At 50.5% G+C, this 24840-nt stretch overlaps 1 protein-coding gene across 3 annotated transcripts in view; it reads left to right on the top strand.

The window, feature by feature from the left end:
- Positions 1 to 23966, top strand: part of TMEM273 (transmembrane protein 273) — a 30477-nt gene extending 6511 nt beyond the window's left edge. Inside the window, exons 2-6 of one of the 3 annotated variants that reach the window (XM_058696993.1) lie at positions 11035 to 11175; positions 12191 to 12235; positions 13096 to 13236; positions 14445 to 14492; positions 22777 to 23966. In XM_058696993.1, the coding sequence (XP_058552976.1) occupies positions 11035 to 11175; positions 12191 to 12235; positions 13096 to 13236; positions 14445 to 14479 (362 nt within the window). In that variant the 3' untranslated portion in view covers positions 14480 to 14492; positions 22777 to 23966. The remainder of the gene's footprint in view (positions 1 to 11034; positions 11176 to 12190; positions 12236 to 13095; positions 13237 to 14444; positions 14493 to 22776) is intronic. The other 2 variants (XM_058696992.1, XM_058696994.1) reach the window with 2 other exon arrangements.
- Positions 23967 to 24840: the final 874 nt, after the last annotated feature.

The following is a 24840-nucleotide window of genomic DNA, read 5'->3' as shown; positions in this document are numbered from 1 at the left end:
TGCCTATTCTGCTGGTGTTGGGTCCTATTGTTTGATAGTGTCGTTGAATTCTTTTCATATCATCATTAATTTTTTTGTCTAGTTGTTCTACCACTTGTTGAGAGAGGGTTATCGAAGCCTTGATTGATTGATTGATTTTTAATGTTTATTTTTAAGAGAGAGAGAGAGAGACAGAGTGTGAGCAGGGGAGGGGCAGAGAGAGAGGGAGATACAGAATCCGAAGCAGGCTCTGGGCTCTGAGCTGTCAGCACAGAGCCCGATGCGGGGCTCCGACCCACGAACCATGACATCATGACCTGAGCCGAAGCTGTATGCTCAACCAACTGAGCCACCCAGGTGCCCCGATCGAAGCCTTTAACTCTAATTGTGCCTCTATTTTTCCTTTCAGTGTTATAATTTTTGTTTCACATATTTTGTAGCTCTGCTGTTTGATTATAGATATTTAGGATTACTATGTCTATTTGGCGGATCGACTCTTTTATAATTATGTAATGTAATAAAATGTCATGTAATATCTCTGGCCCTAATAATTTCCTTTGCTCTGAAATTTATCTGATATTAATATAACTGATGCCTCTTTTCTTTTTGCTAATGCCTGCATTTCTTCTGCCATTCTTTTACTTTCAACCTATCGATATCATGTTTGGGGTGAGTTTCTTGTAGACAGAATATGGCTCAATCATTTTTATTTAGACTTTATGTTTTTAACTGGTATACATTTACAATTTACACTGTTATGCTATAGCCTTCAGTCTGCCACTTTACATTTCGATTTCTCCTTGTTCTCTTTGTTTCATTTCTCTTTTCCCTACCTTCCCGTATGTTACTGGAACATCTTTTAGAATTCTATTTGATTTGTCTGTAGTGTTTTCGAACATATTGCTTTTCATAGCCTTTTTAGTGGTTGCTGTAGGTATTACATTATGTATACATAACGTATCACCATCTATTGTTGTCAACATTTTCACAGTTCAAGTGAAAAGAGGCAATTGTGTCTCTGTCCCTTTCTTCAATATTTCCTCTACAGACACTGAGAACTACAATAGACGTGTTATTTTTTAGCCTGAACTGTCACACATAATTTAGAAATCTTAGAGGAGAGTGAAAGTCTGTTTTATTGACTCATATTTTTAGCAGCTGTGGCAACCACACTGTGACCTCAGGCCACATGCTGTGTCCAGCGGGGCTCCCAAGGTCCTCAGCCACTTTGCCTTCTTCTCTACACCTTTTAGGATTTTCTTATGTTTGTTTTCGTGTAACATCTAGGCTTTAAGATATACTTAGTGAGAGGAATAGGGAAAAGTAAGCCTATTCTAGTTTGCATTCCAGAGATGGGGGCCTGAAATGAGTTTTTAAGAGGCCTGGCAGATGGGTGATTTGGAGGAAGATCTTTGGGGAGGGGTCTGGGATACTTAACATCTCTCAAACATGCGGCACTGATCTAAGGGATCCTGAGGGGAGAAATATGCCTCATGGGGTAAGGGCGGTTGGGGTGACCTCAGCACAGTGCCTGCTGGGAATTGCCCGTGGTCCATGCACCCTGGATGGAAGCTGCCCCGGCTGGCACACAGATCAGCAGACTTTTTCACTCGCTTCCAAATTAAACCACTTGTGCTTCCTCCTTAAAGTCACTGTAAGCATCTCTGTCACATCCAGACCCTCATTTATCCTCCAGAATTGCTTGAACTGCTCCTTTTATTAAATTTGATTCCATTAAATAAGGGGCTAATGGTTCTCAGTAAGATGAACTGGCTTTCTCTCTCCTGCTCATCTGAACAAAACGGATGAGCAGCTGGGGAATTTCTGCCTGGAATCTGGCTGTACCCCCTCAGAAACCTAGGCAAACCTTTGGGCCGTGTTGTCAATGAGCTGCTGTCCAGGGGAAGAGGTGAAAGGTGTGGAGCTGGGCTCCTGGGCCACCGTGCTGTCCTGGGACACATGGACACTGGGGCTTTCTCTTTCATTAAGCAAATATTGATTTCTGTCAGGCTCTGCTGCAGTACAAAGTCAGGCCCCTATCTGAAGGAACTGACAATCTATAGGAAGGACAGTCGCGATGTGGTATGTTAAGTGCTGAGATGAAGGAAACATGGAGGAAACCAGAGAAGAAGTCTCTGATCCAAACTGGGGTGTTGGGAGGCCTTCCTGGAGGAGGAGACTTACTGAGTGAGAGTTGATCGTGTATGTGCCTGCCTGGCTAAAATCCTTTAACAGATTCCCCCTGCTGCCAGGACAGGCCCAAGCGTTTACTGTGTCCACAGGCCCTCCTCAGCCCCATCACGTGCGTCACCCCGTGCTTTTGCACCCCAGCCCCATGGGATATCTGTCAAGTTCCGTTCTTGAAGCCTCCTCATGAGTCACCTGCTCTGTGTGGGATTCGTGCTGCTGCTCCTAGAGCCCCGGAGATGCTCCCTTACAGATCTCCTCACAATCCTAATCGCATATCTGCCTTCCTATGTGCCTGTTTGGGATCTCGTTCCCCGCGGTGCTCTGACTTCTTTGGGGGCAAGGATCTGGTCTCTCCAGGCCACCGCCCAGCACCGCCCAGTGGAGGAGGGCTTGGTGAGCCACGGGGAGGAAGGTGAGGCTTATCTCGCAGGGCATTTGCTGCAGCTGGAGGAAGAGCCTGCCGGCTGCGGTGCGGCGGGTGGGTCGGCTGTAGGCAACCGTCCTGGGAGAGAAAAGACAGGCTGGATTTGTCTCGGGCCACACCAGCAGGGTCTGCCGGCTTGTAGGCCACATTGCACGCCTCATACCCGCTTCCCCATTGGAAGTGGCATGTGACCTGAGGTGTTGGCGTCCGTCATGGCTTGTGGCTGGCCCATGACGAGCCTCATAGAAGACAATGTTGGCGGGAGCTGACCCAGAGAAGGCTCTGGAGATACTCAGAGAACAGAGATTCCCCCATACCACGGATGAGCCCTACTCATTGAGCCACACATGACACGTTGAGAAACTGTCCAGCCTGTGTGCTGGTGTGAGTCCCTTTCCTGGAGCCAGGCTGACCCAGACTCAAACCCTAAGGCTCTCCTATTCAGTCATGTGGCCCTGAGATGACCCCTGACCTGCTGGGGCTTCCTGGAGAAATGAGGGCCATGGACCCCAGGAGAGAGGTCCCTGTCCCCACTCTGGCTGTAAAGGGCCCCCATATCACACCTATATCCAGATACAAAGCCTTTTTTTTTCTTTTTGGTCTTATAAAGTGTTTTCAAAGTTCAGGAACTGGGTCAGCACACATTCATATGGGAGGGGGACTTGTGTGTGCACCAGGCGGCCCAAAGGGGGGTGTGGTGTGTCCAGAGAGGAAACCTAGCCTTGTGGGGGCCTGGAAACTAGACGGCAAGGGAGGGGCTGCTTTTATTTCAGTGACCAACAGGCACTCCTTGGCGGATAACCAGGAAATCTCACTTCCTTCTTCCACTTGGCAAGCTAGTTTGGGAGGCATGCCTCAGTGCTGGCCAGAAGTCCAGGAAGGAAAGCAAGGTGTTGGGGAGGAGGCCGCTGGGAAGGCTGACTGGGCCAGGCCCTGTCATGAGTCCTGCAGGGTCCTGGCATTACAGGAGGCCCGGGCCGGGCCGCACATCCTTCTGTTCTGCCCAGAAGACCAGCTAGCCTTCAGGCCCTCAGCAGGGAAGCGCTTTCCCCTGGGAAAGGTAACCCATGGGGAGTGGACAGCAGGACCCTCAGGAGCATGTGGGCTGGGCCATGCGTGGCTGGATCTTGAACTCTTAATTATTTAGACTTGTGGCATGCCCTCGGCCCTGCAAATTTTAAGGAGTTTTCTTGAAAAACAAATGCCCAGCACAGACCCTGGCACACAATAAGGCTCAGAGAACCTCTGTCCTGGTGGATGGAGGCAGGTGGTGTGGTATTGCTAAGCTCCTGTGGCTCCTGTGTTGCTTGGGTGTTGCTGTTTCTGCTGCAGTGTCATGGCCCTTTCCCCGTGGACCAGGCCAGCTGTCGTCCCACACCCCGCCCCCTGGGCACACGCTTCCCTCGCCGGGTCCCTGAGGACTGCGGAGCAGAGCTTCTCAGAGGCTGAAGAGCACAGTATGAATATTGCATGAATAATAATAACCCCACCACTTAGCGGTTATGCAGCGTTTTCCCCGTCCACAATACTTTACCATCATTAATTAGTTATTCTGCACTGCTTCCAGCCTCCCCACGCTCTCTGAAAAGGCACTCTTGCAAACGGGCCTTCTCTGGTCCAAAGCCCCAAGGTTGAGTGGGTGGGCGGTCCCCCACCTGGAATCATACAGCCTTCTGGAGGCTTCTGCTCGGCTCTCCCACTCCTGATAACGTTGATGGGGACGACAGTCTCCTTTCTGACCTGAGTTTCTGCCTAGAGCTGCTTTCTGGTACACTCTGCCCCCCGCCCCCCCATCTCCCACAGCCTCTAGGAAAGTCGAGAACCCCATCTCAAGTGGGTGGCTGAGGACCTGTGCAGGAAGGTTCCCTCCTGCACCTCGGTTGGTGCCCACACACCTTCAGGGGATCCCTGCAACGCCCTCTGTGTCGTTCGGCAGGCTTCCTGTGGTCAGCCCTGTTGCAGAGGGGCCACCGAGCTGGGAGTCAAGTCACGCCTGGCCCAAGGCCACTGGCTGAGCAGTAGCAGAATGGAAACTCCGATTTTCTGGTTCCAAGTGTCATTCCTTTCCACCCACCATGGATTCAGTCTTATGAAGCTTTCGTGCTCCCACAGAGACATTCAAAGATGGACCAACCCCCTCAACCAGCATGTGTAGGGTTAGCCGGGTGTTCCCACAGTGGGCCCGCTGGGCCCGCCTTCCCCAGACAACACCACCCACCCCACCAGGGCAGCCTGAAGCTCCTCCTGGCTTCCAGCACTTCTGGCTCCTTCAAAGTTTCAGCAGCAACCCTGCCTGGTGTGATAGTGTTTGATGTCACCACTTGCTGGCCAGCATGGACTTGGGACACCCTGGGGGGCTTACCCCTTTGGGAGTGCTTCTCATTCCTGGAGTGCCCTTGTCCTTGGTTCTACCTTGGGCCGAGGCCGGCTCCCGGCCTCCAGTCCCTCCATTAGCCTGGAAAGGTATTGATCAGTTTGGCTTCTTTAGCTGAGTGTTTTAATCCCCGTGCGTGAATCTTTAAGAATTAATTAGCAAAGATTGCTCAGGAAAAACAAAGTAGGCACAAGTTTCGATACTGTCTGGTCACCCACCAGTATTATTTTCCTCTTAATTAGGATGCTATTTCTAGAAGCTGGAGGTATTTTCCCTTGTGTTTTGTAGCCTCAGGTCAGCCCCTCTTTCTTCCTGTTGGCCTCCAGACTCTAGTTCCTGCTCATGGTGGCTTTGTCCTGTCCCTTTCTCATCCTCTGGAGAACCCCGAGAGCCTCAGTTTACCCCCTTGCTGCTCTGACTCGCTGAGCTGCCTTCTCCATTCCCAAGCCCTGGCTCCCCCTCCGGCCTCTTGGCCTTTGCTGGTGCCTTTTCCTCTGCCTGGACACCTACCCCTTGCCTGGTTCCACTACATGGCCGCCCACACCCCCAGCCCCTGTCTTCACTAGGTCTTATTTGTCCTTTCGTTTTTAATTTAAATAATGCGTGCTCTAGGGGCCTTCTCGGACTCCCCTGGGCTGGGGTAGCCCCCCCCTTCCTCCCCCACCCCCACGCCCCCGTGGTCTTCTTGGATGGTTGTGGCTGCTTGCTTCCTTGTGTTCCTGGGACCCCACGCAAGGAATTCCCCACTCTGCAGGCGCCAGGGCGCACGGCTGCAGCCTCAGTGCTGAGCTGGGTTTGCGGAGCTGGTGGTCTGACTCCTGTGCCCTCTGGTCGTGGTCGGAGGCCCCCCCTTGGAGCTGTCTTTGCTCAGCTGTCCTTTCTCCTCAGCTTTCCTTTCACTTTCTATCTCTGGAACCTGCAGACTGGCAGGTGTGGGCTCTGCCCCAGGTCTGGGAGCTTTCATGGGAAGGGAGGAATGCTTCAGCCCTGGGAGAGGAGCGGCCGAGTCCTGATTACCTGGAGCTGGTAGCTGCAGTCAGTCTAACAAGTTGGGGAAAGGGTATCGAGGAAGAGCAGTTTCCGGTGGTTCCTGGGCTTGTGAACAAGGAGCCTAAGGTTTCTGCAAATCCAGAGCTGTGTCAGAGGAAGGCTCTAGACCCCAGCACACACCCAGCCGCCGCCTGTAGCTGGAGTGCTCCACACCCAGGCTAACCCAGAGCTTCTCCGGTGTTCCATTTGGGAGAGGACAGAAGCCTTCCTCCCACATTCAGACCTCATGTGCTTAATTCGTAACGTCAAACAGCCCCCTGGAAGAGTGAAAGGGCCAGGACCACCTGCCTGATCTTTCTGAAAAGTGCACCCATCCACGAGCTCTGTGGAAGGGAAGGGGTACCAAACACCCACAAGCACCGAACCAGCTCAGCTAGAGAAACACACCTTGTGTTCTGCGGGGGCCCCCGATATCAGCTTACATTTCAGGGAGGCTCAGGACAAATGGGCAGAAAGAAAGAAGCTGTCTCACTGAGTCCTTTCTACACATTCGGGTCTTACGTCCCCATTTTTGGATGAGAAAAGGGAGGCCCAGGATCAAACTGTGTGTGAAAAATATTTGGACTGTTCCCTTTCCATTTGCACTTCCAATTCCCGTTCTGACCCTTTCTCCCAGTGGGATCCTGGTTGCATTTTACTTGGTCTGGGATCTCGGGCAGGAAAGACAGAGGCATCCACAGCAACGGCAGCCATGTGTGTTCCATGTGTGTTCCACATATGATCTGTGTGTTTCGTGTCTGTTCCATGAGTGTTTCCCGTCTCAGGGTTGCAGGAGCAAAAGTCACTTGTTTCTCCTTGGCTGAGAGTTTCTTCCCTCTGACCCATCATTATCACTTAGTACCAGATACTCAGTCTTATCACTTGAAGACACTTCTGGTTTCATGCTCAGTGGTTTTGGTTTTGAGGGTCACTTCCCAGAGAGCTCAGAGTTCTCTCCTTCCATCTTCTCTCTGCATCTCACAGGAAGAGAATCTGAGTTCCGAGGAATCTCACATACCATCCTGAAGGGGGTCTTTTGTTGCCACAGAACAACCTGCCAGGCAGTGTGACTGGAGCAGGCTCAGAGGTGTGACAAGGTGGCAGAGGTGATCCTGAACAAATGAAGAGAATGGGGACTTCCTGAAGAGGTGGCTTTGTGCTACGTCTTTTTTTTTTTAATGTTTATTTATTTTAGAGAGAGAGAGAGAGAGAGAGAGAGAGAATCCCAAGCAGGCTCCAGGCTCCACACCGTCAGTGCAAAGCCCGACATGGGGCTTGAACCCACAAACTGTGAGGTGATGACCTGACCCAAAGTCGGACGCTCAGCCGACTGAACCACCCAGGCGCCCCTGTGCTAAGTCTTGAAGGATAAGTAAGAGCATTCCATGGGAACAAGGAAGGTGTTGCATCAAAGACAGCAGCATGTGCAGTGGCTGCTTTCCTTGCTGATCCTGGTTGGGTTTATTAGAGGCTGGGGTGTGAGCGACTTGTTCACTGCCAGCCTCCTCTACTTGCCTCCCTGCCTTGCCAACCTGATTTCCAATGATGCTGTATGAAGGACCTGCCACCCCAGTCATCAGGAGTCTTCTGATGGCAGGTGACAGTTACTTAGCTTGGATTAGATTAAGATAAAGAAAGTGTTTCCTTACTGAGGTGACTGAAAAGTCAAGAAGAGGTGTTTCAGCCACAGTTGGATTCAGGCCCTCAAAAGGTGTCTTGGTCTCAGCTTGACCCTCTTCTGTGGGGGCTTCAGTCCTAGCAGATTCTTTCCATCCAGTGGGCCCCCCCTCAGCCCCACAGTTACCAATTCCAGAAGGTGCTCCTGTTTCTCCATATTTCCCTCCAAGTCCCAGAGCTGAGTCTTACTGGCCTGAATTGGTTCACCTGCTCCACCCCTCAACCAATCACTGCTGACAGGAAGATGGAATATGCTAATTAATCAGGTAGGGTTCATGCATCCATCCTGGGGCCGGCCCTGGACGAATCACGTGGAGGTGGTTCCCAAAGGAACGCCGAGGTACTGCCAGCAGCCGAGGGGTCGGAGCGGGGGTGTGCAGGCGACACAGCAGGTGTCCATTCTGCACACCTCCATTTAGACTTCTAGCTAGTGGAGACGGAGGTTTGCAGGAAGTGCTGGACATCGCCTTTGACCCTCCGATTTTTCTTTTTGTCTCCCTCGTCACTCTGTGAGCTCCTTTATGGGGCACAGGTGTCTTGGGTTGCTCTTGGATGCCCTACCCAGAGCAGACTGCAGGCACTTCATGCCTATGTGTAGACTGTGTTAGGAGATGATGGATGCCTGTCTCGACATTTGAAACCCCTTCCCCTGGCTGGGGATGTTAGAATGAGATCTAAAGTTAGGAGCCATTCTGCAATATTTAAGTTCCAGGATGAAAATGACCAGGCATCCATTGACAAACACTGAGGGCAGCTTCTCTCTATTTTTAGTTCAGTTACTTATAGAACAACATCTGAGTTCTCGCACGCCCACTACTCCACAATGGGAACCACATAGCCTGATCCTGCCCAAATAAGGGTGGTGAAGAGTGCCAGCCCCCACTGAGGGCGGGCCCAACAGGTGTCATGGACAGCGCAGGAGGTCTGGACGTCAGGGACGGGCTCTCAGTGGGTCAGATTCCAACTGAATGGGGCAGAGCCTTGCTGTGCCCTTAGCTTACTCTCAGAGAGCAGCCCTCTTGCTGCCTTCCCCTGAAGGCTCCCCTCTCTCGTCCCAGGGGAGGGGACCCAGGGAGCCTCAAGGTCTCAGGATCATTTCCTTCCCGTTTGGAAACCACTTGCAGAAGCAGACCGTGCTCTGCATGACTGAGGTGGGATGAGCTGCAGAGAAGAGGGCTGGAGGCTGGCTATTTCGGTGGGGAGAGATATCGTCCTCCAGAGGCATGTTCAAATGGGGCAGGCGGAGGAAGCAGGGACCTGGACAAGTGTAGCCTCACATGTGTGGCTTGGCAAGAGCGCCTGGGCACACAGGAAGACTGTGAGGGTGGAGACCCATCTAGAGGCAGCCCCCTGCTCTCTGTGCTGGGTGGCAGCAAGGGCTGGGCTCCGGGACCTCTGCTCCTGACCCCTGCGCCTGCTTCAGTGTGGGCAGTCCCAGGAGTGCTGGCAGTCAATTCAGATGTGGCCAGCACTGTGTCCACTACCGCCTGGCAAACCGGTCAGCACAGCCCCTGCGTGCCCCCAGGGAGACTGGCCTTGGTACGGCCAGCCCCTGCTCAGCCCCCTTGGACTCTCCCCTGGGTTGGAGAGTCGGTCCTCTGGATGCTAACCTTCCTCTTCCTGCTTGCAAGAGAACCCAGAGAATTCCTGCAGAGAATGTGCCCGGCAGCTTCCTCCTGGGGCTCGCACAAGTCTCAACGCAGGGCCACGCCGGAAGCCTCTGGCTGTGCTGCTAGGCCCTTCCATCCTCCAGCTGCTTTGCAGAGTCAGGGGAAATTAGCACTGGGGGCTCACCGGGGGTCTATGGCCCAGGAGGGACTCCTCTAGCTCAAGACCCTGGCAGGAGGTGGGTGGTGGGGTCAGCTGGGCTAGTGTGTTTATGACAGATCCTCACCCAGGGGCTTGTTAGCAGGGCAGAGACATGAGCGGAGCGTGCAGGGGGAAGGCTGCAGGGAGGGAGTTCCCTCCCCAAGGAGGGGAAAGGCTGCCGCCGAGTGGCCATCTGGCTGGCTAGCAGGAATTACTGGGACTGGATGTGTCCACCGCCCGGGTTCCTGTGCCTGCAGGTGGAAAAGCAGTGGCCCCATGGAAGGCATTCTCTCAGTCCCTGACCTCAGTCTCTGACCTTGGACGTGGTAGAAGAGCCCGAAGCCCAGAGAGCCAGGGCAGCACCTGGCCTTTTGTGACATTAAATGTTCTTTCTCCTTTTTCCTTCTCAGCCCTGCTGCCAGAGGTCTGAGCTCCTGTGGCATAGGCTCCGGGTGCCCATGCGTGACCATGTCTCTGTGTTTCTTTCTCTCTGGCTCTCTGACTTTTTCCATCTCACTCTGTGTTCTTTCTTTCTTCTCTATTCAAGTTTCATCTCGGGCTCATATAAAGTTTTTACGCTGCATGCTCCACGTGGAGAGGGATGGTCACCAGGGGAGGACCCAGGAAAGACATTCATGTGCCAAGGGGGTAGGGGAGAGACTGTCCCCTTTGTGGGCTGGCCTCACTTGCTGATGCCCTGCCCTGCCCTGCCCTGCCCTGTCCCCTGTCTCCTGTCCATTTACGGCAGAGGGGGGGCCAGACCGATGTCAGGAAGGGAGCCAAGGTGAGCACACAGCATATGCAGCTCTGAAATTTGGGCATCAATCTGGAAGTCAGCTCCTAGCCCAGCCCCTCAAAACAGCCCAACCCAGCCATGTGCAAAATATAAGATTTTGTCCCATCCCTGGAATAGTTTTCAACCTAGCTGGAATGGCAGGATTAATGTAAGGAATGTAAAGAAACAACGAAGCTCAGTCAGAGTTTCAGAGAATGGACAAGACCAAGGTCATATCGTACGTGGGGGTGTCTGTGATGTGTGTGTGTGGATGGGCCTCACGTAGGGGCACGCATTTCAGAAGAAAGGCAGAAGTCGTTGAATTTCCAAGACAACCTGTGGTTAGAGCAAGGCTGTGTACCTTTGCTTCACAACTTCCCAGCTTTATCCATTTGCTAAGTGAGGCCAGCGGAAAAATCCTGACCTCCCTTACGATGATCCTTTCCCCTCCAAACACACACAGAGCAAGAGGTCAACCCAACACATCACCCCAGGCAGCACTGACTGTAGTCAGCAGATGTGGTCCTGTGGGGAATGTCTTTACTGAGCAAGTGCCTCTGCCATCTTTCAGCCTCCCAGAGGTGGGGGGTTGGGAGGTGGATTTGTCTTGGAGCTAAACTGGGGAAGATCCAGCCCCCAACCCCACAGGTGTGGTACTTCCGGCTTCTCTACCTTTGCCTGGAAGCTTGTACCTAGAACCAGGCTTGGGTCTCATCACTTCCAACCCCCAAACCTCTCCAGCCCTTGGCCTTAATGGCTGTGGGGTCATTCTTTTAGCTCCCTGGGATTCGACCTTGCAGGACGTCCGGGGCCTCTCAGTGCAAGTCGCATGGCTCAGACTCTGCGTTCCACTTCTCTTGGCCTTTGGGCCCATTGTCAAGTCTTCAATGCCTTTGGTTCCTCATTCATCAAAGGCAGGTGAGAACAGCTCCTATCTCCCACAGTTGTTGCTGTGAGTATTAAATGTGTTAATGCAAGTGCCGCACCCAGTATTGTCTCAAAGTAAGTGGCCAATTAATGAACACCTTCCTCTGCAAGGCCTACCACTCTGCCTTAGATCTTCTGGGCCCTTCTGCAGGGACAACGGCCCCCATCTGGAAGCCATGTCTCCTGATGGCAGGAGTCCTCCTGGCTCGAAGAGTGAGGCACCCCTGCCGCGTGCTCCGTCACCGTTATTCACCCATTCGCAGAACGTCTGTTAATACGTCCTTCGTACCCGACGCTGGGTCGAATACTGGGGGGCAGAACCCCCCACAGGGCATGGAGAGCACAGTGGGGAGACTGGCCAGAAGATGCAGTCTGTGGATTAATAGCTGAGAGGCTCTCAGGCCGCAGGGTGCCTGGAGCACGGCAGCACTCTGTAACATTGTTAAATAAATGCTGTGGTCGGGTATGAAGGCTTCACAGGAGGGGGAGCAGGTCGTGGGGCAGCTGAGCCAGGTGTGGGGGCTCGGGAGGAAGTAACATGGAACCGAGGTGAGGGGAAGGAGGAGAAGCGAGAAGATGGGGCCAGGCAGAGGGGGTGGCCCGGGGACAGCAGAGCCTGTGGCCTGGGTGGGGACTGGAAGCAGTGCAGTATGGCTGGGGTGAGAGGGTTTGTGGGAACGACAGAAGAAGCTAAAGCGGCAGCAAGGGTCAGAGTTTGGGTCTTGGAGACCATATTAGAGAGCTGGCTGAACCCCGAGGGCCACTCGAGGGAACCCGGCTCCCCGTGTGGGTTCGGGGGAGGGCTCTAACATCCCTGCAAGGTTCCAGGACACCCCATGGCAACCAGCAGCCTGCCTCTGTGTTCCTGAGGCTGGGGGCCAAGCAGGAGGGCCTTCCCGGATGTGGGGGAGGGAGTGGCTGGGGACAGGGGCCGGCCCTCCACCCCTGGCCTGATCACAGCCAGCAGTTTGGTTCTAACCAGAGTCTGGGTTTTCTTTCTTTACAGATGTTGGAGTGTTAGCAACGGGCAAGTCTGCTGGGGCCGAAATTGGTAGGTGGCTGTCCTGCTTCCTCTGCGTGCAGGGCTGAGGGGGTAGGAGGGGGACACTCCAGAAGGCCTGGGCGGGTGGGGCATGCAGGGGGTGTGTGTGGCTGGTTTCCTGCCTGTCATCCCAGAACAGGGGCCACACTCACCTCCAGACCTGCCTGAGGAGCTAACACAGCTTTACCCCAGGGGCATGGGCCTGCTGGAGAGCCTGTCCTCAGAGGGGTATGAGTCACCAGTGTTGCCCTTGTCTGTTCTCTGTAAGCTGAGCAGCTCTGGCACCTACAGGGCCCTGCATTCTGCCATGCTTCCCTGCCCCGCCCCGCACCTGCATGGTTGGTCCCAGCTCCTTTCCACCTCAGGGGCTTGCCTCAGCAGGCACGGTACAGTCTGCCTCCTCCGGGAAGGCTCCCGGCTCCCACGCCAGCCCAGCCCACCCCTGTTACCTGGCATTAGGGTGAGCTCCCAACTGCCCCAGCTGACTCCCCTCAAGATGGAGTCTGATCTTTTCTCTTCCTTTGCCTTCTGCTCACCACAGAGCAGGCAATGAACACGTATGTGATAAATGAATCAATGAAAAGATAAGTGAGGAAGGAATACGGGAGGCCAGAGAAGTGAACCATCCGCCGCTGGGGAATGACTCCCTCAGCTGAAGAGAGCAGGATGGAGTTCTAGGAGGAGGGGATAGGGTGTGGGCAAGGGGCAGGGAACGAGTGTGCCCCTGGGCTTCAGTGGATCGGAATGTGGAATTTTAGGGTCCTGCACACGACTTTGGACTTCACCCAGATTGTGAAGGGAGCTGCAGAAGACCTCTGCAGGATGGTGACTGGTTGATGCCCGTTGTTCAATTCCTCTCTGCCCTGCAGATATCAAGTACGCCATCATCGGGACGGCTGTGGGCCTTGCCATATCGGCTGGCTTCTTGGCCCTGAAGATCTGCATGATCAAGAAGCACTTGTTTGATAATGACTCCTCGGACCTGAGAAACTCAAACCTGGGCTTCAACGGTAAGGGAGCAGTGACCTCCGCCCAGCCCAGCCCAGCCCAGCCCAGGATGGTGAGGGCAGACTGAGGCACCGGGGAGCTCAGAAACTTGGTTGGAGAAAGTCTGAAAACCTGGGTAGAAAAGAAACGCAGTGAGCTCTCTGTGTCTCTGTTGATCTCTCTCCCTCCCCTCTTCTTTTTCTCTCTCGGTACTTTTCCATTCCTAAGAATCAGATTTCTTGGAAAAAGGTGGAAGGGGAAGGGGGCTGAGTTGGCTTCAGACAGAAACGTCTATTCTCATATCCAAAAATGTGACCAGATAAAATTGATCCCAGGAGGTGATGAGGCTGGGTGGTGCTGTGAGCTCAGTTGATATGGGCCGAGTTGTTCATAAATTGGTCTTGCTTGGAGCTGTGCTGGGTCCTCTTGATCCAAACAGAGCTGGGCGTACATGAACTCTGGCAGGTTCTCGGTGTCCCACAGCATCTGTGGGGAAGTGAAACTCACAGACACGGGGCAGTTTGTGAGTTTTGATAGCAAAATACAACAGTGATTCGCATCCCCTTTCTCCCAAGTTGGGACTCGCAAAAATCATTCCCAGTCTGCTTCATGAGATGACGATGCAGTTTTCCATGAGGTTCTCCCGGGGACGAGGAGGAAGGAGCCTCACTGTGTCTCTGCAAAGTGCAATTACTATCTGCGAAGAGAGGCAGAGGGGGAAGTCTGGGCCAGGGAGAGGAGACACAGCCTTTGGGGGCTTCCTGAGATGCCAGCATGTCCAACTGAACAAGGGGTTTAATTGGTCACAGGAGTTTGCTTACCATTGCTTTTGTATCCTTAGGAATAGGCAGGGAGAGGAAAAACCCTCTCCATCACAGAATGGGAGACGTGCTGGATCCCTTTAGGGCAAGGGGGTCCAGGAGTTGCAAGTGAAGGGGGATAATGGGGAATGATGAGGGTAGGAGGGCCCTAGGGAAGGCTCGGTTCTACTTATGTGCCCAGCTAAGGGGGCTCTAGATGAGACCTGGATGGACAAACTCCAACAGAGCCAAAGGGGAAGGATGAAGAACACTCAGCCCAAGACCACCACCCCCCGTGCCCCCAACCCAGGGAGCCCTTCAGAGCTGCCTGAGTCAGGCTGGCTCTGACTCGCTCCTGCTTGCCTGACACTGAGTGAGCTGCACCACAGGTCACAGTGTCTCCTTCCTAATGCTTTTCTTTCTCTGTTTAGATTCGGTCACACTAAAGAAGAGAGTCCCAAGGTAAGGTCACTACCGTGGTAAGTGAGGGTATCATTTTTCCTCCTGTTTTATCCATTGTGCTTCCTTGCCTGTCCTCCTAGCCCTTCTCTCTACTCCAAAGTGCTTCCAAGGAGGCCAGAATGCACCCCAAGTCTCCTCTTCCCTTCTATGGTTCAGTGGGTAAGAGTCATGAGAGTGGGGGGGGGGGGTGGCGCACAGGGTACAGTAGCCAAAGGGGACTTGGGCTGGTCTCTGTATACCCTCAGTTACCTGCCCTACCTCCCACACAGAATCCCTCAGTGCATCCCCCCAACACTCAGAGAGAGGTCCCTAGCTCTTGCCTTGACCCACTTGGGAAGCCCATGTGGCCTACTCCAGGTTAACTGGCTTCCCCACCGGCAATGAGCCACACTGTTCTTCCACATAGAGACTATGTCCTCTGAGACAACCCTGCCTCAGGACCTTTGCATATGCTCTTTTCTGTCATCTGGAATGCTTTTCTTCCAGATAGCTGCACGCTTGGCCCTTCACTTCCTTCATATCTCTGCTTCAGTGCCATCATTTCATTTTAGATGGCCTGTTTGAAATAGAACCCCCTTCCCCTGATTATTGTCTTCCCCTTCCCTAGCTTTATTTTTCTTCATATTACTTTCCATTCACTGACATCATGTGATATATTTCTTTTGATGGCTTTCTCCCCGAGATGTAAGGTCCTTGAGGGTGAGGTCTTTCTTTTCATCTCTGTAGCCCCAACACTTAGCACAGTGCCTGCAACAGAGTGGGTGCTCCAAGTAGAGGAGGTGCTCCGTGAGGACTGGCATGCAAACAGAGTCTGGGCTGAGTCGGGGGGGGGGTGGGATTTAGAGGGGATCTGGAGCATGGGGTCACCTCCACTTCTTCCCTGGGACCTCGGACTCAGTGGGCGCTGTGTTGTGAGCATGGAAGGAATGGCGGATTTGTGTGTGAAGGAGACAAACGCGTGGCTCACTGTCACCAGGGTCACGCCCAGGCGGTGAGCTGCAAATGGACTTTCTCAAGACGTTCACTTCCTGGAGGACCTCCCCTCCTTCAGATGTTCTCGTTTCTGGGCCCTACAGTGCGTTTCCTCAACTCTACCTCCAAGCATTAACCCCTCTCCTCCTCTGACTCTCACTGTTTCTCTGTCTCCCTCTCTCTGTCCCATCGTCTCCCCCTCCATTTGGCCACCCTACAGGGGCCTCCCCTGGGGGAGCTGAGTGTGATTAGGGTGACCATTTACCTTATCACCCAAATCAGGACTTTGTGAGGGTGGAGAAGAGGCACTGCTAATGACTGTGTGTGATAGATGTAAACCTGGGTGGTTCTAGAACACAGGCGCCTGTGTTTAGTGGGGTTCACCCTGCATTTAGTGCGGCCATAAGGCAGTGGCCTCCAAGCCCTGGGGTGGCCACACAGTTCTCTTGCTGGCAATGTCACCTCCTCTGCATCTGGGGTTCTCATGCAGGGGAGGGGCAGTCCCAGGGAGCTTTTGGAAATGTATGGTAGAATTAGGGGCATTTATGGGCTGGGAGACCAGGCCATGTGTCCCATCTCACATACACATGTTCGTACACACCCAGACCCACACTGGCTGAGGTTGGCACATTCCTCTTTAGAAAAGAACACGTTACACACCTCCCAAGTGCCACCAAATCCCTGAGACCTCTCGTGCAGGAAAAGTAGAATTCCAAGTTGGCTGGCTCTCGCTGCCCTGTCCTTCCCCACCCTAAGAGGCCTTCACACTGGGGCAGCTCTGTCTTCTTTCAGCCCTCGGGGGATTGGCACAGTGATAGGTTCCACTGAAGGTGCAGCTGTGACCCTTGTCAGGAGGATGTCCCTGTCCTGGCTCAGCCAGAGGCAGCACTCCCACTGCTCTGGGCTCTGTGCTGACTCAGGCTCTCCCACTGTAGAGTCAGGGCAGACAGACCTTCATCAGGGCTTCGAACAGGGCTTTGGGCAGACACAGGTATGGGAGGCCATGGACTGAGTCTAGTAGGATGAGAAGGATTAGCTCCTGATAGTAGGGGGAGAGGGGACCAGGAAATGACTAGATGAACCCCAGGCATAGAACGTGCATTGCCTTTGGGGGTCCAGCTGGTCTCTGTGATGGAGAGTACAAGGTAGGAGTCAGTTTTGGGGTAGATGGGCTATGTCTGCAATGATGAAGAATCTGACCACAGCATGGCTTCCGGGGACCTCTGCTGGGTGGCTGACACACCCTGGGTATGTGGCTACAGACTGTTGTGGCCAGCTCGGGCCCCATGTCATGACGGAGTGGTCCTAGAGATCTTCTCCCCACGCACGGTATCGGGCGTGCTACCTTGGCCATCGAAACCACCCACACACATGGAGGGGAACTTTGAGTTAGGGTACCTTGCATTGGAAACTCCAGTGCCTCCCAGAAGTTTCTGAAGACCCTGTTTCAGGGATATCTTAATCATGGAATTCGCAAAAATGGCAGATTTCACAAATCCTAATTTCTGGTCCTGGTACATGCGTGTGTGTGCATTGGAGGGTGAGGGGGTGGAGAAGCTCTGATGTCTCGTAGCGAGTGACTGACACGTGTGTGTGTGTGTGTGTGTGTGCGCGCGTGTGCGCCTGTGTGAAGACGCTGCTGTGTTCAGTACAAACAAACCACTTCAAAAGCCTTGTTGAAGCAGCAGTTGCTGTGGCTTTCTGTTCCCATGTATGATCCTGTCAGAAGAACATCGCGGTTTTGTGTGCATTTAGAAGTTCTGAATTATTTTGAAGCCTCGGAACTAGAGGAGGCCATTTTCATAATCCTGAAGAGGTGACTGTAATAGTCATTCAAAAATAAACATGGTACAAGTGAAGTCCAGGAAAGGGAATGTGAAGGAAGCAGGGGGAAAGCAGGTGGCTGGATGAAGAAAGGAACACATGAAGGGCAGGGGAGAGTCGGGCGGCTGGGTGGGAATCCTCCCCCACCCCGGGGATATAGCCCTGCACCAAGTTCAGAGAAGTGTTCTTGGCACGTAGCAGACCAGAGCTCCTCCACAAACAGGGATTTTTGAAGAGAAGGGAGGCACAATTTAAGTTTCCAAAACTGACACTAGATGGAGTCAGGCTGAGTCAGGAAGAAGTTAGACCCGAAAGAAAAAGTTAAGGACAGGCAAGCCGTTCTCCTGGAGCAAAACTTTGCATGTGCTTTTTGTCATGTAGGGATGAGTTAATGAACACCCGGTTCTCCTGTTTTGTGGGTCACACCTCAGTTTCTCCGAAAGGTGAGTTGTAAGAGTGGTCACTTGCTCTGAAGGGGAGAGAGAGACAGTGGCTCTCCAGAGGTGGCCCCCCTGCAGGATGGGAGGGAGTTGCTAGTCACGACTGCTTGTGCCAGGATGGCTGGGAGACCAGGAATCAGCAGAGTGGTTTTTTTTTTTTGTCCCTAAAAAGTCAATATAATGGTACTTCAGCAAGATTTAAAATGAAGCTGTGGGACATTTGCTTAAGCAGAGCTGAGAAAACAGGCTTTTAGAAACAAGATCGTTAACTTTCTCGTACTTATCAGTTTTTTCCCTTGAAAGGCCAATCGAGCCATTAACTAACCACCTTGGTCACACGATGAAAAAAAAACTCCAAAACTTTGAGTCATCAAAACTATTGGTTTGGCTGAAGCGTCTGTTTCCTCTGTTGCTTTCAGGTCTCAGTGTGGGCGTGGCCTGGGCTTGTGGGATTGGTCAGAGTTCGTATTCCCTGGGTCCTCTTGCCCACATCTCGTGCACCATCGATGTGCTCTCACCTTCCTTCTTTTGGAAAACTCTTCAAATCCACCAAAAAGTTGAAAATACCGTGTGATAAAAACATGCACATCCTTCACCCAGATTCACAAGTTGACATTTCCCCCATTTGCTTTACTCTGTCTACGTACATTTTTTTCTGATTCACTTAAAAATTAGTGGCAATATCACCCCTAAATTAGCAGAGATATTTTACCCCTAAATACGTAACCGGGCGTCTCCTGCATAATCACAATACGATGACCACATCTGAGGAAATGACTGAGAAAATTCAATAATCTCACCTATTACACAGCCCGAGTTCAAATCTCTCTGATTGTTTCAGAAATATCTTTTATAGCTCAAGCCTCCCAAACCAGGATACATGGTATTGATTTTGTCTCTGTTTAGTCTCTTCTTGTGTTGGACAACTCTGCCTTCTTCCCCTGTCAGTATCGAAGTACTTTTGTATGATGTCTTATCTTCTGGATTTGGCTGACGGTTTCTTCCCGAGTAGATGCAGATTGAGAATTTTGTCAAGAACACTACGGAGGTGACATTGTGCATCGTTTATTGTCTTACATCAGGAAGCACATGATGCCAGGTTCTCTCACTGTTGGTAATGCTGTGTCTGATCACTTGGTTAAGGAAGCGACCGCTAGACCTCTGTGTTGGGGAGACCAATTTTCCTCTTTGTAAGTAGTCGATAATCTGAAGGGTGGTACTTTGAGACCATGTGAACATCCTGACCCCCACTGATTCTTTGCCCGATGATTTTACGTTTGTTCACAACCCACGTTTGAATCAGTTATTGCACTGGGAGTTACAAAATGTGGAGTTTCTAATGCTGGCATCCCTTCTTATTCTTCTAGAAAAAAGGACTTTTTCCTTCCCCCTTTTCTCTTTCTCTTGTTGAATATCATTACTGTGGATTTCAACATATTATAATTCATTACCATCATAGATCTTTGTGACGTTCAAATTGTCCTCAGTTTGTCCAGTACCAGTCACTTCTTGGTGGTTCTTGGCCATTTCCTGGGCTGACACGACACAATACCCCATCTCACCGTGTACGGCCCCTGCTCAGACCTGGAATCACCCATGTGTTCCTTAGAGATCCCCTGTTTTTTCTTTTTTGATGTGGCATAGCTTTTAGAAGGCAAGATCTAGACACAGTGTGTGCTCATGTGGCTCCGGAGACATCATTCCTTCTAGGCCCTCTCAACACACAGACTCAGGAAATGTATATTTGAGCCACAAACTCAATACCAGAAGCCTCTTCTTAAGCTTTCCTCACTTCATATTTCTGTTTTGCCTCCTCCAAAGTGACAGCTCTGTTCCACATAAATGTTTTTACCCTTTATCTATCCTCCAATACCACAAAAAATACTTCCAGAATCATAACACTATACAACTACAAACTTGCAGTAACCTGAAGATTTCTTTGCAATTCTTTTTATTTAGAATTTAGCCCTCCATATATAAAGAGTATTATATTCCTTTTTTAAAAATTTTTATTTAAAAAATTTTTAAATGTGTATTCATTTGTGTGTGTGTATGTGACAGAGAGAGAGAGTGAGAGAGAGATCAGGGGAGGGGCAGAGAGAGAGGGAGACAGAATCCAAAACAGGCTCCAGGCTCTGAGCTGTCAGCACAGAGCCTGACACGGGGCTCGAACTCACGGACTGTGAGATCATGACCTGAGCCGCAGTTGAATGCTTAACTGACTGAAGCACCCAGGCGCTCCTAAACAAGGATATTTAGAAAGCCATAAAGGTGGCAAATAAAACAGAGGAAAGTAATATTTTCCATAATGATGCTGAGAGAGATTGCCACTTGGGAAAAAGAAAAAATTGGATCCACATGTCATACTATGCACCACAATAAATGTCAAATGGATCAGAGATATAAATAAAAAACAAAACCTTATAAAAACTAGAAAAAATATATGTGTGTACATATGTAAATATGTTTCAATTTTATAGAAACTGTATACAGATAATTTTAATTAAATATAGTTTTGTAAAAGGAACACAGCGAGATAAAGCAGAAACTATTGAAAATTTAAAAAAAATGATAAATATCCTGGTTTATTTGGACTATTTCTGGACTTGGTATTACTTTCCATGGTATTTGTGATTATTGGTGTTCTGGCACCACACTCCGACCTGTGCAGGCTTTATGGCTTGTTCCACCATCTGGCGTGCTCCCATTGTGTTTCCTATTCAGGGGCACGTTTCTGCTATTCTCTGTTAGCCATTCTTGCGTGTTTGTTTTTCCCTTTGAACTTCAGAACCAACTCCACGACCTATCCACAGAACAAACACCTTGGTTTTTTTGTTGGGGTTGCATCATGTATGTGTATTAAACTGAAGACGATTGGCTTCTTTATGACGTTAAGCAGTCCTTCGTGGAAGGGGACTTTATTTGCAAGTCTGTGTTAGTGTGTCTTAAGAGAGCTTTTGGCTTTTACCGTATGGGTTTTCCACATTTCTTGTGAAGTTTACTCCGGAAATATTCTTATGTTTTTGTTACTTTTAGAAATGGAGTTTCCCATTATGTCTTCAACTTAGTCATTGATTGTTGATGGATTGTTTTTTGGTATGTTAATGTTATAGTGGCAGCCTTATTGAAAGCTTTTCTTGTGTGTGTGTTTTTTTTCTTCTTGATTTCCTTGAGTTTTCATAACAGATCTCCTTTCCCAGTTCTTATGTCCCTAATTGTTTTCTCCTCTCTGACTGCATTGGCTAAAGCCACCAATGTTTTTTTTTTTTTAATTTTTTTTTTTAACGTTTATTTATTTTTGAGACAGGGAGAGACAGAACATGAACGGGGGAGGGTCAGAGTGAGGGAGACACAGAATCCGAAACAGGCTCCAGGCTCTGAGCTGTCAGCCCAGAGCCCGACGCGGGGCTCGAACTCACGGACCGCGAGATCGTGACCTGAGCCGAAGTCGGCCGCTTAACCGACTGAGCCACCCAGGCGCCCCTAAAACCACCAATGTTAATAGCGGAAACAGTGCACGTACAGCCTCCAAAAGTCTCTTTCTCGTTCTCTAGATACCCAACCCAGGTCTGCTGCCTGATTCACCTGCTAATCCAGCCAGCAGCTGCTATCCCAGCCTCTGCCCAGCTTATCTGTTCTTGCAGTTCTTCCTGGCTCTCTGGGGGCTGTTGACACAGCTGTATGCAGAGGAATGGCTGCCGTGCTGGAGAATAACTTCCTCCATGGAGATGGAGTAGCTCACAGGTGCCACTTCCCCAGCTCAGGGTGACCGGGAGTAGGAGGAGCCTGCGTTCCTGGTTTCCCCCATCTTCTATAGACACCTGTATCCCAAGGGCAAATGCTGCATATATCCAGCTACTTCAGATCCTCTTCCTAACAACACCAGAAAGGGTCCTTTGAACTCAGGACTTGTTAATGGGGTGATGAACAGAAGGGGATGAACTTTCTGTTGAGCCCATGGACCGCTAGACCATCCGACTCAAACTTTGGACCCACCATATTTTAAAAGAGAAACACAAAAATCTGACAGCCGTTAGACTCTCTTGGAATCCCGTCAGACTTCTCTGTCACCATCCTTGCTCGTTTCCAATTTATGTGTCTTCCATGTTGGTTCTGCTGCCATCAAGCTCTGTAGTCCTGACCTCAACCTGTGTCCTTAGTCCTCCACACATGGGGTAGGTAGTATTGCCTCTTTTATGGCCTTTGGCTTGGCTTATCCCATAGATGCTTAACTCTGCCCGATCTTCCTGCTATTGCTGTCCCTTCTTCCATGTTAGATATCAAGATATTGAGACTGAGCATGAATGATCAAAGGACATAAACAAGTATGCAACATTCAATGTAAACATAAATATGTCATTCTGTTATAATTACAACTATTATGTGAAACTACAGTGAAGCGTTGGTATGAATTCAATCTCTGTGCATGGAGTGTTGGTGAGGCCTTTAGCCGAGAGTGGCCACAGCGCGGTCTGTGTCCTACTTTCAGCCTTAGCTTTATTATCCTGGGGTCTGGTTTGGTGACCTCATCTTTTCTTCTGTGTTCCTAATTTTATATACATATAGATAGATCGGTATAGTAGATACACTATGTGTGGATAAGACTCACTCACCGTAACAGCTCACGGTCAGGCTTGAAGGTATCAGTTTCTAATTACATTTGCAAAGGTCTGTCTACCTTGTTCCTTGTAACATCTCCCCAGACCCATGAAGTCTCTTCAAGCACGTGAAGTGGCATTTTCCTGCAGATATGCTTCTTAACCTTGAGGAATGACTTCTTCCCTTTTTGCCACGAAAGTGGGTGAGGTTTTGTGGCTTGAGGTTTGGCAGGCAGAAAACATTCTCTCAGTTGAGCTCTATCTGAAAAACCGTCCCTTTACCTAGAAGCCACTGGTCTTCAGGTACTTTTCTATGTTGCATGAGGAAATGTCCCACTTTGCTAAGATATGCTGATGAGTTCTTTCATACCTACTTAACTGTGTGCGCTGCGTAAGCATATGCCGTGATTGGTCAGAGCATAATCACTTTGTCAATAAGTCTTCCAGATGGTTCTCTTCCTTTCCAGAGATGCACGAGTGATTGAACTCTAAATGAGTGGCCTCTTCAGGAGAAGAGGTTGGGAGGTCTGGACAGCTGCCCACAGCATCGGTCTCAGAGATGTCTTGAATTTGACCTTCCAAAGCTCTTGAAGGATCTTCATATGGAACTCAATACCCAGGGCAAGTAATAGATCTATAGTGTCTCTGTCTTGAGGGAAAATATCGATTCTCTTCCACAAGAAGCTGACTGCATAGAGTGAGGCACGAGCACTTTATCCAGAAGTAAGAAATATGGAAGTCAATAAATCTATTCTGCCTATCCTGGTTCTCCATGGAGGAGCTGTTCATGCTTCTATGATAGCATTGTGTCCATATCAACGGAACCTACCCATAGCAAATGGCTTATGGAAATGGGGACCAAAGTCAAGACACAGCCTCCTTAACACCTCCATCTATCAACAGGTATGCATCATTTTCTAGAACTGTTGGCCTCAACTTCTCAGTTGCCATGAGTCCCTCTGCAAAAATTCAGGGGTGCTGAAACATGAAGACCATGGGGCCATCTCCAGTCTTATAAATGAAAGACTGACCTTCTACAGGAAGAAATGGAGGGCTGGGCTGGAGAGGAAGGTGTCTCAGTGACCGTGGGATGGCCTGCATCTCTGCAGCTCTTTGAATGATGGAACCAACAATGAAAAAGCTGATGGTGTGCCTTATAGGGAGCTACACAAATGTAGGGGATTATCATTATGCTTATGGCATTATCTTGTGGTACAAATGTGAATGACTTTTGCATGGAGGACATGACTGGCAGAGGCTTAGGAACCCCCCGTCTTTTTATTATTGCCATGAACCTAAGGTTCTGTGACACAGGCCCCATTAACATTTCTCTCCCCCATAATATTAACATTGCATTTCTGGGGCTGCACTATGGAATACTCTCTGCCTTTCCAATTCAACAGAAATCTGAGTGGTTGTGTCGACTGGTTCTCATTGGATTGGGGTTACTCTCCTTGTGTGTGATGAAAGATGAGCAATATTTCAAAACAAAGTACTGTGTTGTAATAATTTGCCTGGATTCCCAGGGTGTCTTTTATCTGACTTGATAACAACGTAGTTCATTAGCAGCCTTTGTTAACTGATAACCTAAAGCGGTAACATGATACTCATAAGCAATTTTCTGTGTGTAAGATAGAATAAACCATCTTGTAAGGTATCTGTTAATTGATTTGCGTCTTTTAACAGCATTTTAATTAAGACTTCTGGTTTGTGAATGGCAGAAACACTTATAAACTGAAGAGGAATGCTTCAGGATTCTCAGCAATCATTTTATTTTCTATAGATACGACAAAGCCGTGGGGTCCTCTCCTCCATCCCACATCGTGATGAATTTCCCCAGTGCCATTCCTGGGCTCTGGTCCTGTTTTAGCCCCACAAGAGTTTCCCGGGTGAAGAACACAGAGAAGTATGCTGGAGGCCAGTGCTCTCTCCTTGGGTTTTAAAGGCTGACATGCCGTGGGAGGCAGAATGGGACTCTTTGCAATGGGTCCCTTTGGCTTAAACCCCAAATTCAAGCTCAGCGGGTTCCTTCTGTGGCAGTCCTCCTGGAAGCTCTACGAAGCCCCTCTTGACAACCCCTCTCCTTGGGAGCAGTTCCTGGTGATGGAGGTTCCAGTAGGCAGGAGCTTGTAGAAGTGTTTGGAAGCAACCACAAGAAGTCACTGTACGTGTAGGTATAATGTCATGAGTGAGGGTCATTCTGACTACCTCACCCAGTGATTTGGAAGTGTGGTAGCAGAGGCCAGGGGTTAGGAGAAACCTCTGTCTTCCCAGCCCAGTAGGCCCCAGGGCCCCCTGAACACATGCAGGTCCTGGAGAGCCCACCTTGGCAGGTAGAACACCTGCCCAAAGAGAGGGGACCAATGACACTCAAAAACAAGGAGGAAGAGCCATCCTTACATGGGCGGAGCAAACTGCAGATGGCACCAGCCTGCCAGGATCTATGGGAATAGCTGTGTTTTATTGCATCCAGGACTCAGTACCCAGAGGAGGAGAAGGTGAGACGGGAGAGGGTTATCTGGCAAGGTAAA

The sequence above is a fragment of the Neofelis nebulosa genome, chromosome 13 (genome assembly GCF_028018385.1).
Source record: "Neofelis nebulosa isolate mNeoNeb1 chromosome 13, mNeoNeb1.pri, whole genome shotgun sequence".
In the NCBI taxonomy this organism is placed as follows: Eukaryota; Metazoa; Chordata; class Mammalia; order Carnivora; family Felidae; genus Neofelis; species Neofelis nebulosa.
Note: the sequence above shows the minus strand (reverse complement) of the source record. Positions and strands in the feature narration are given on the sequence as shown.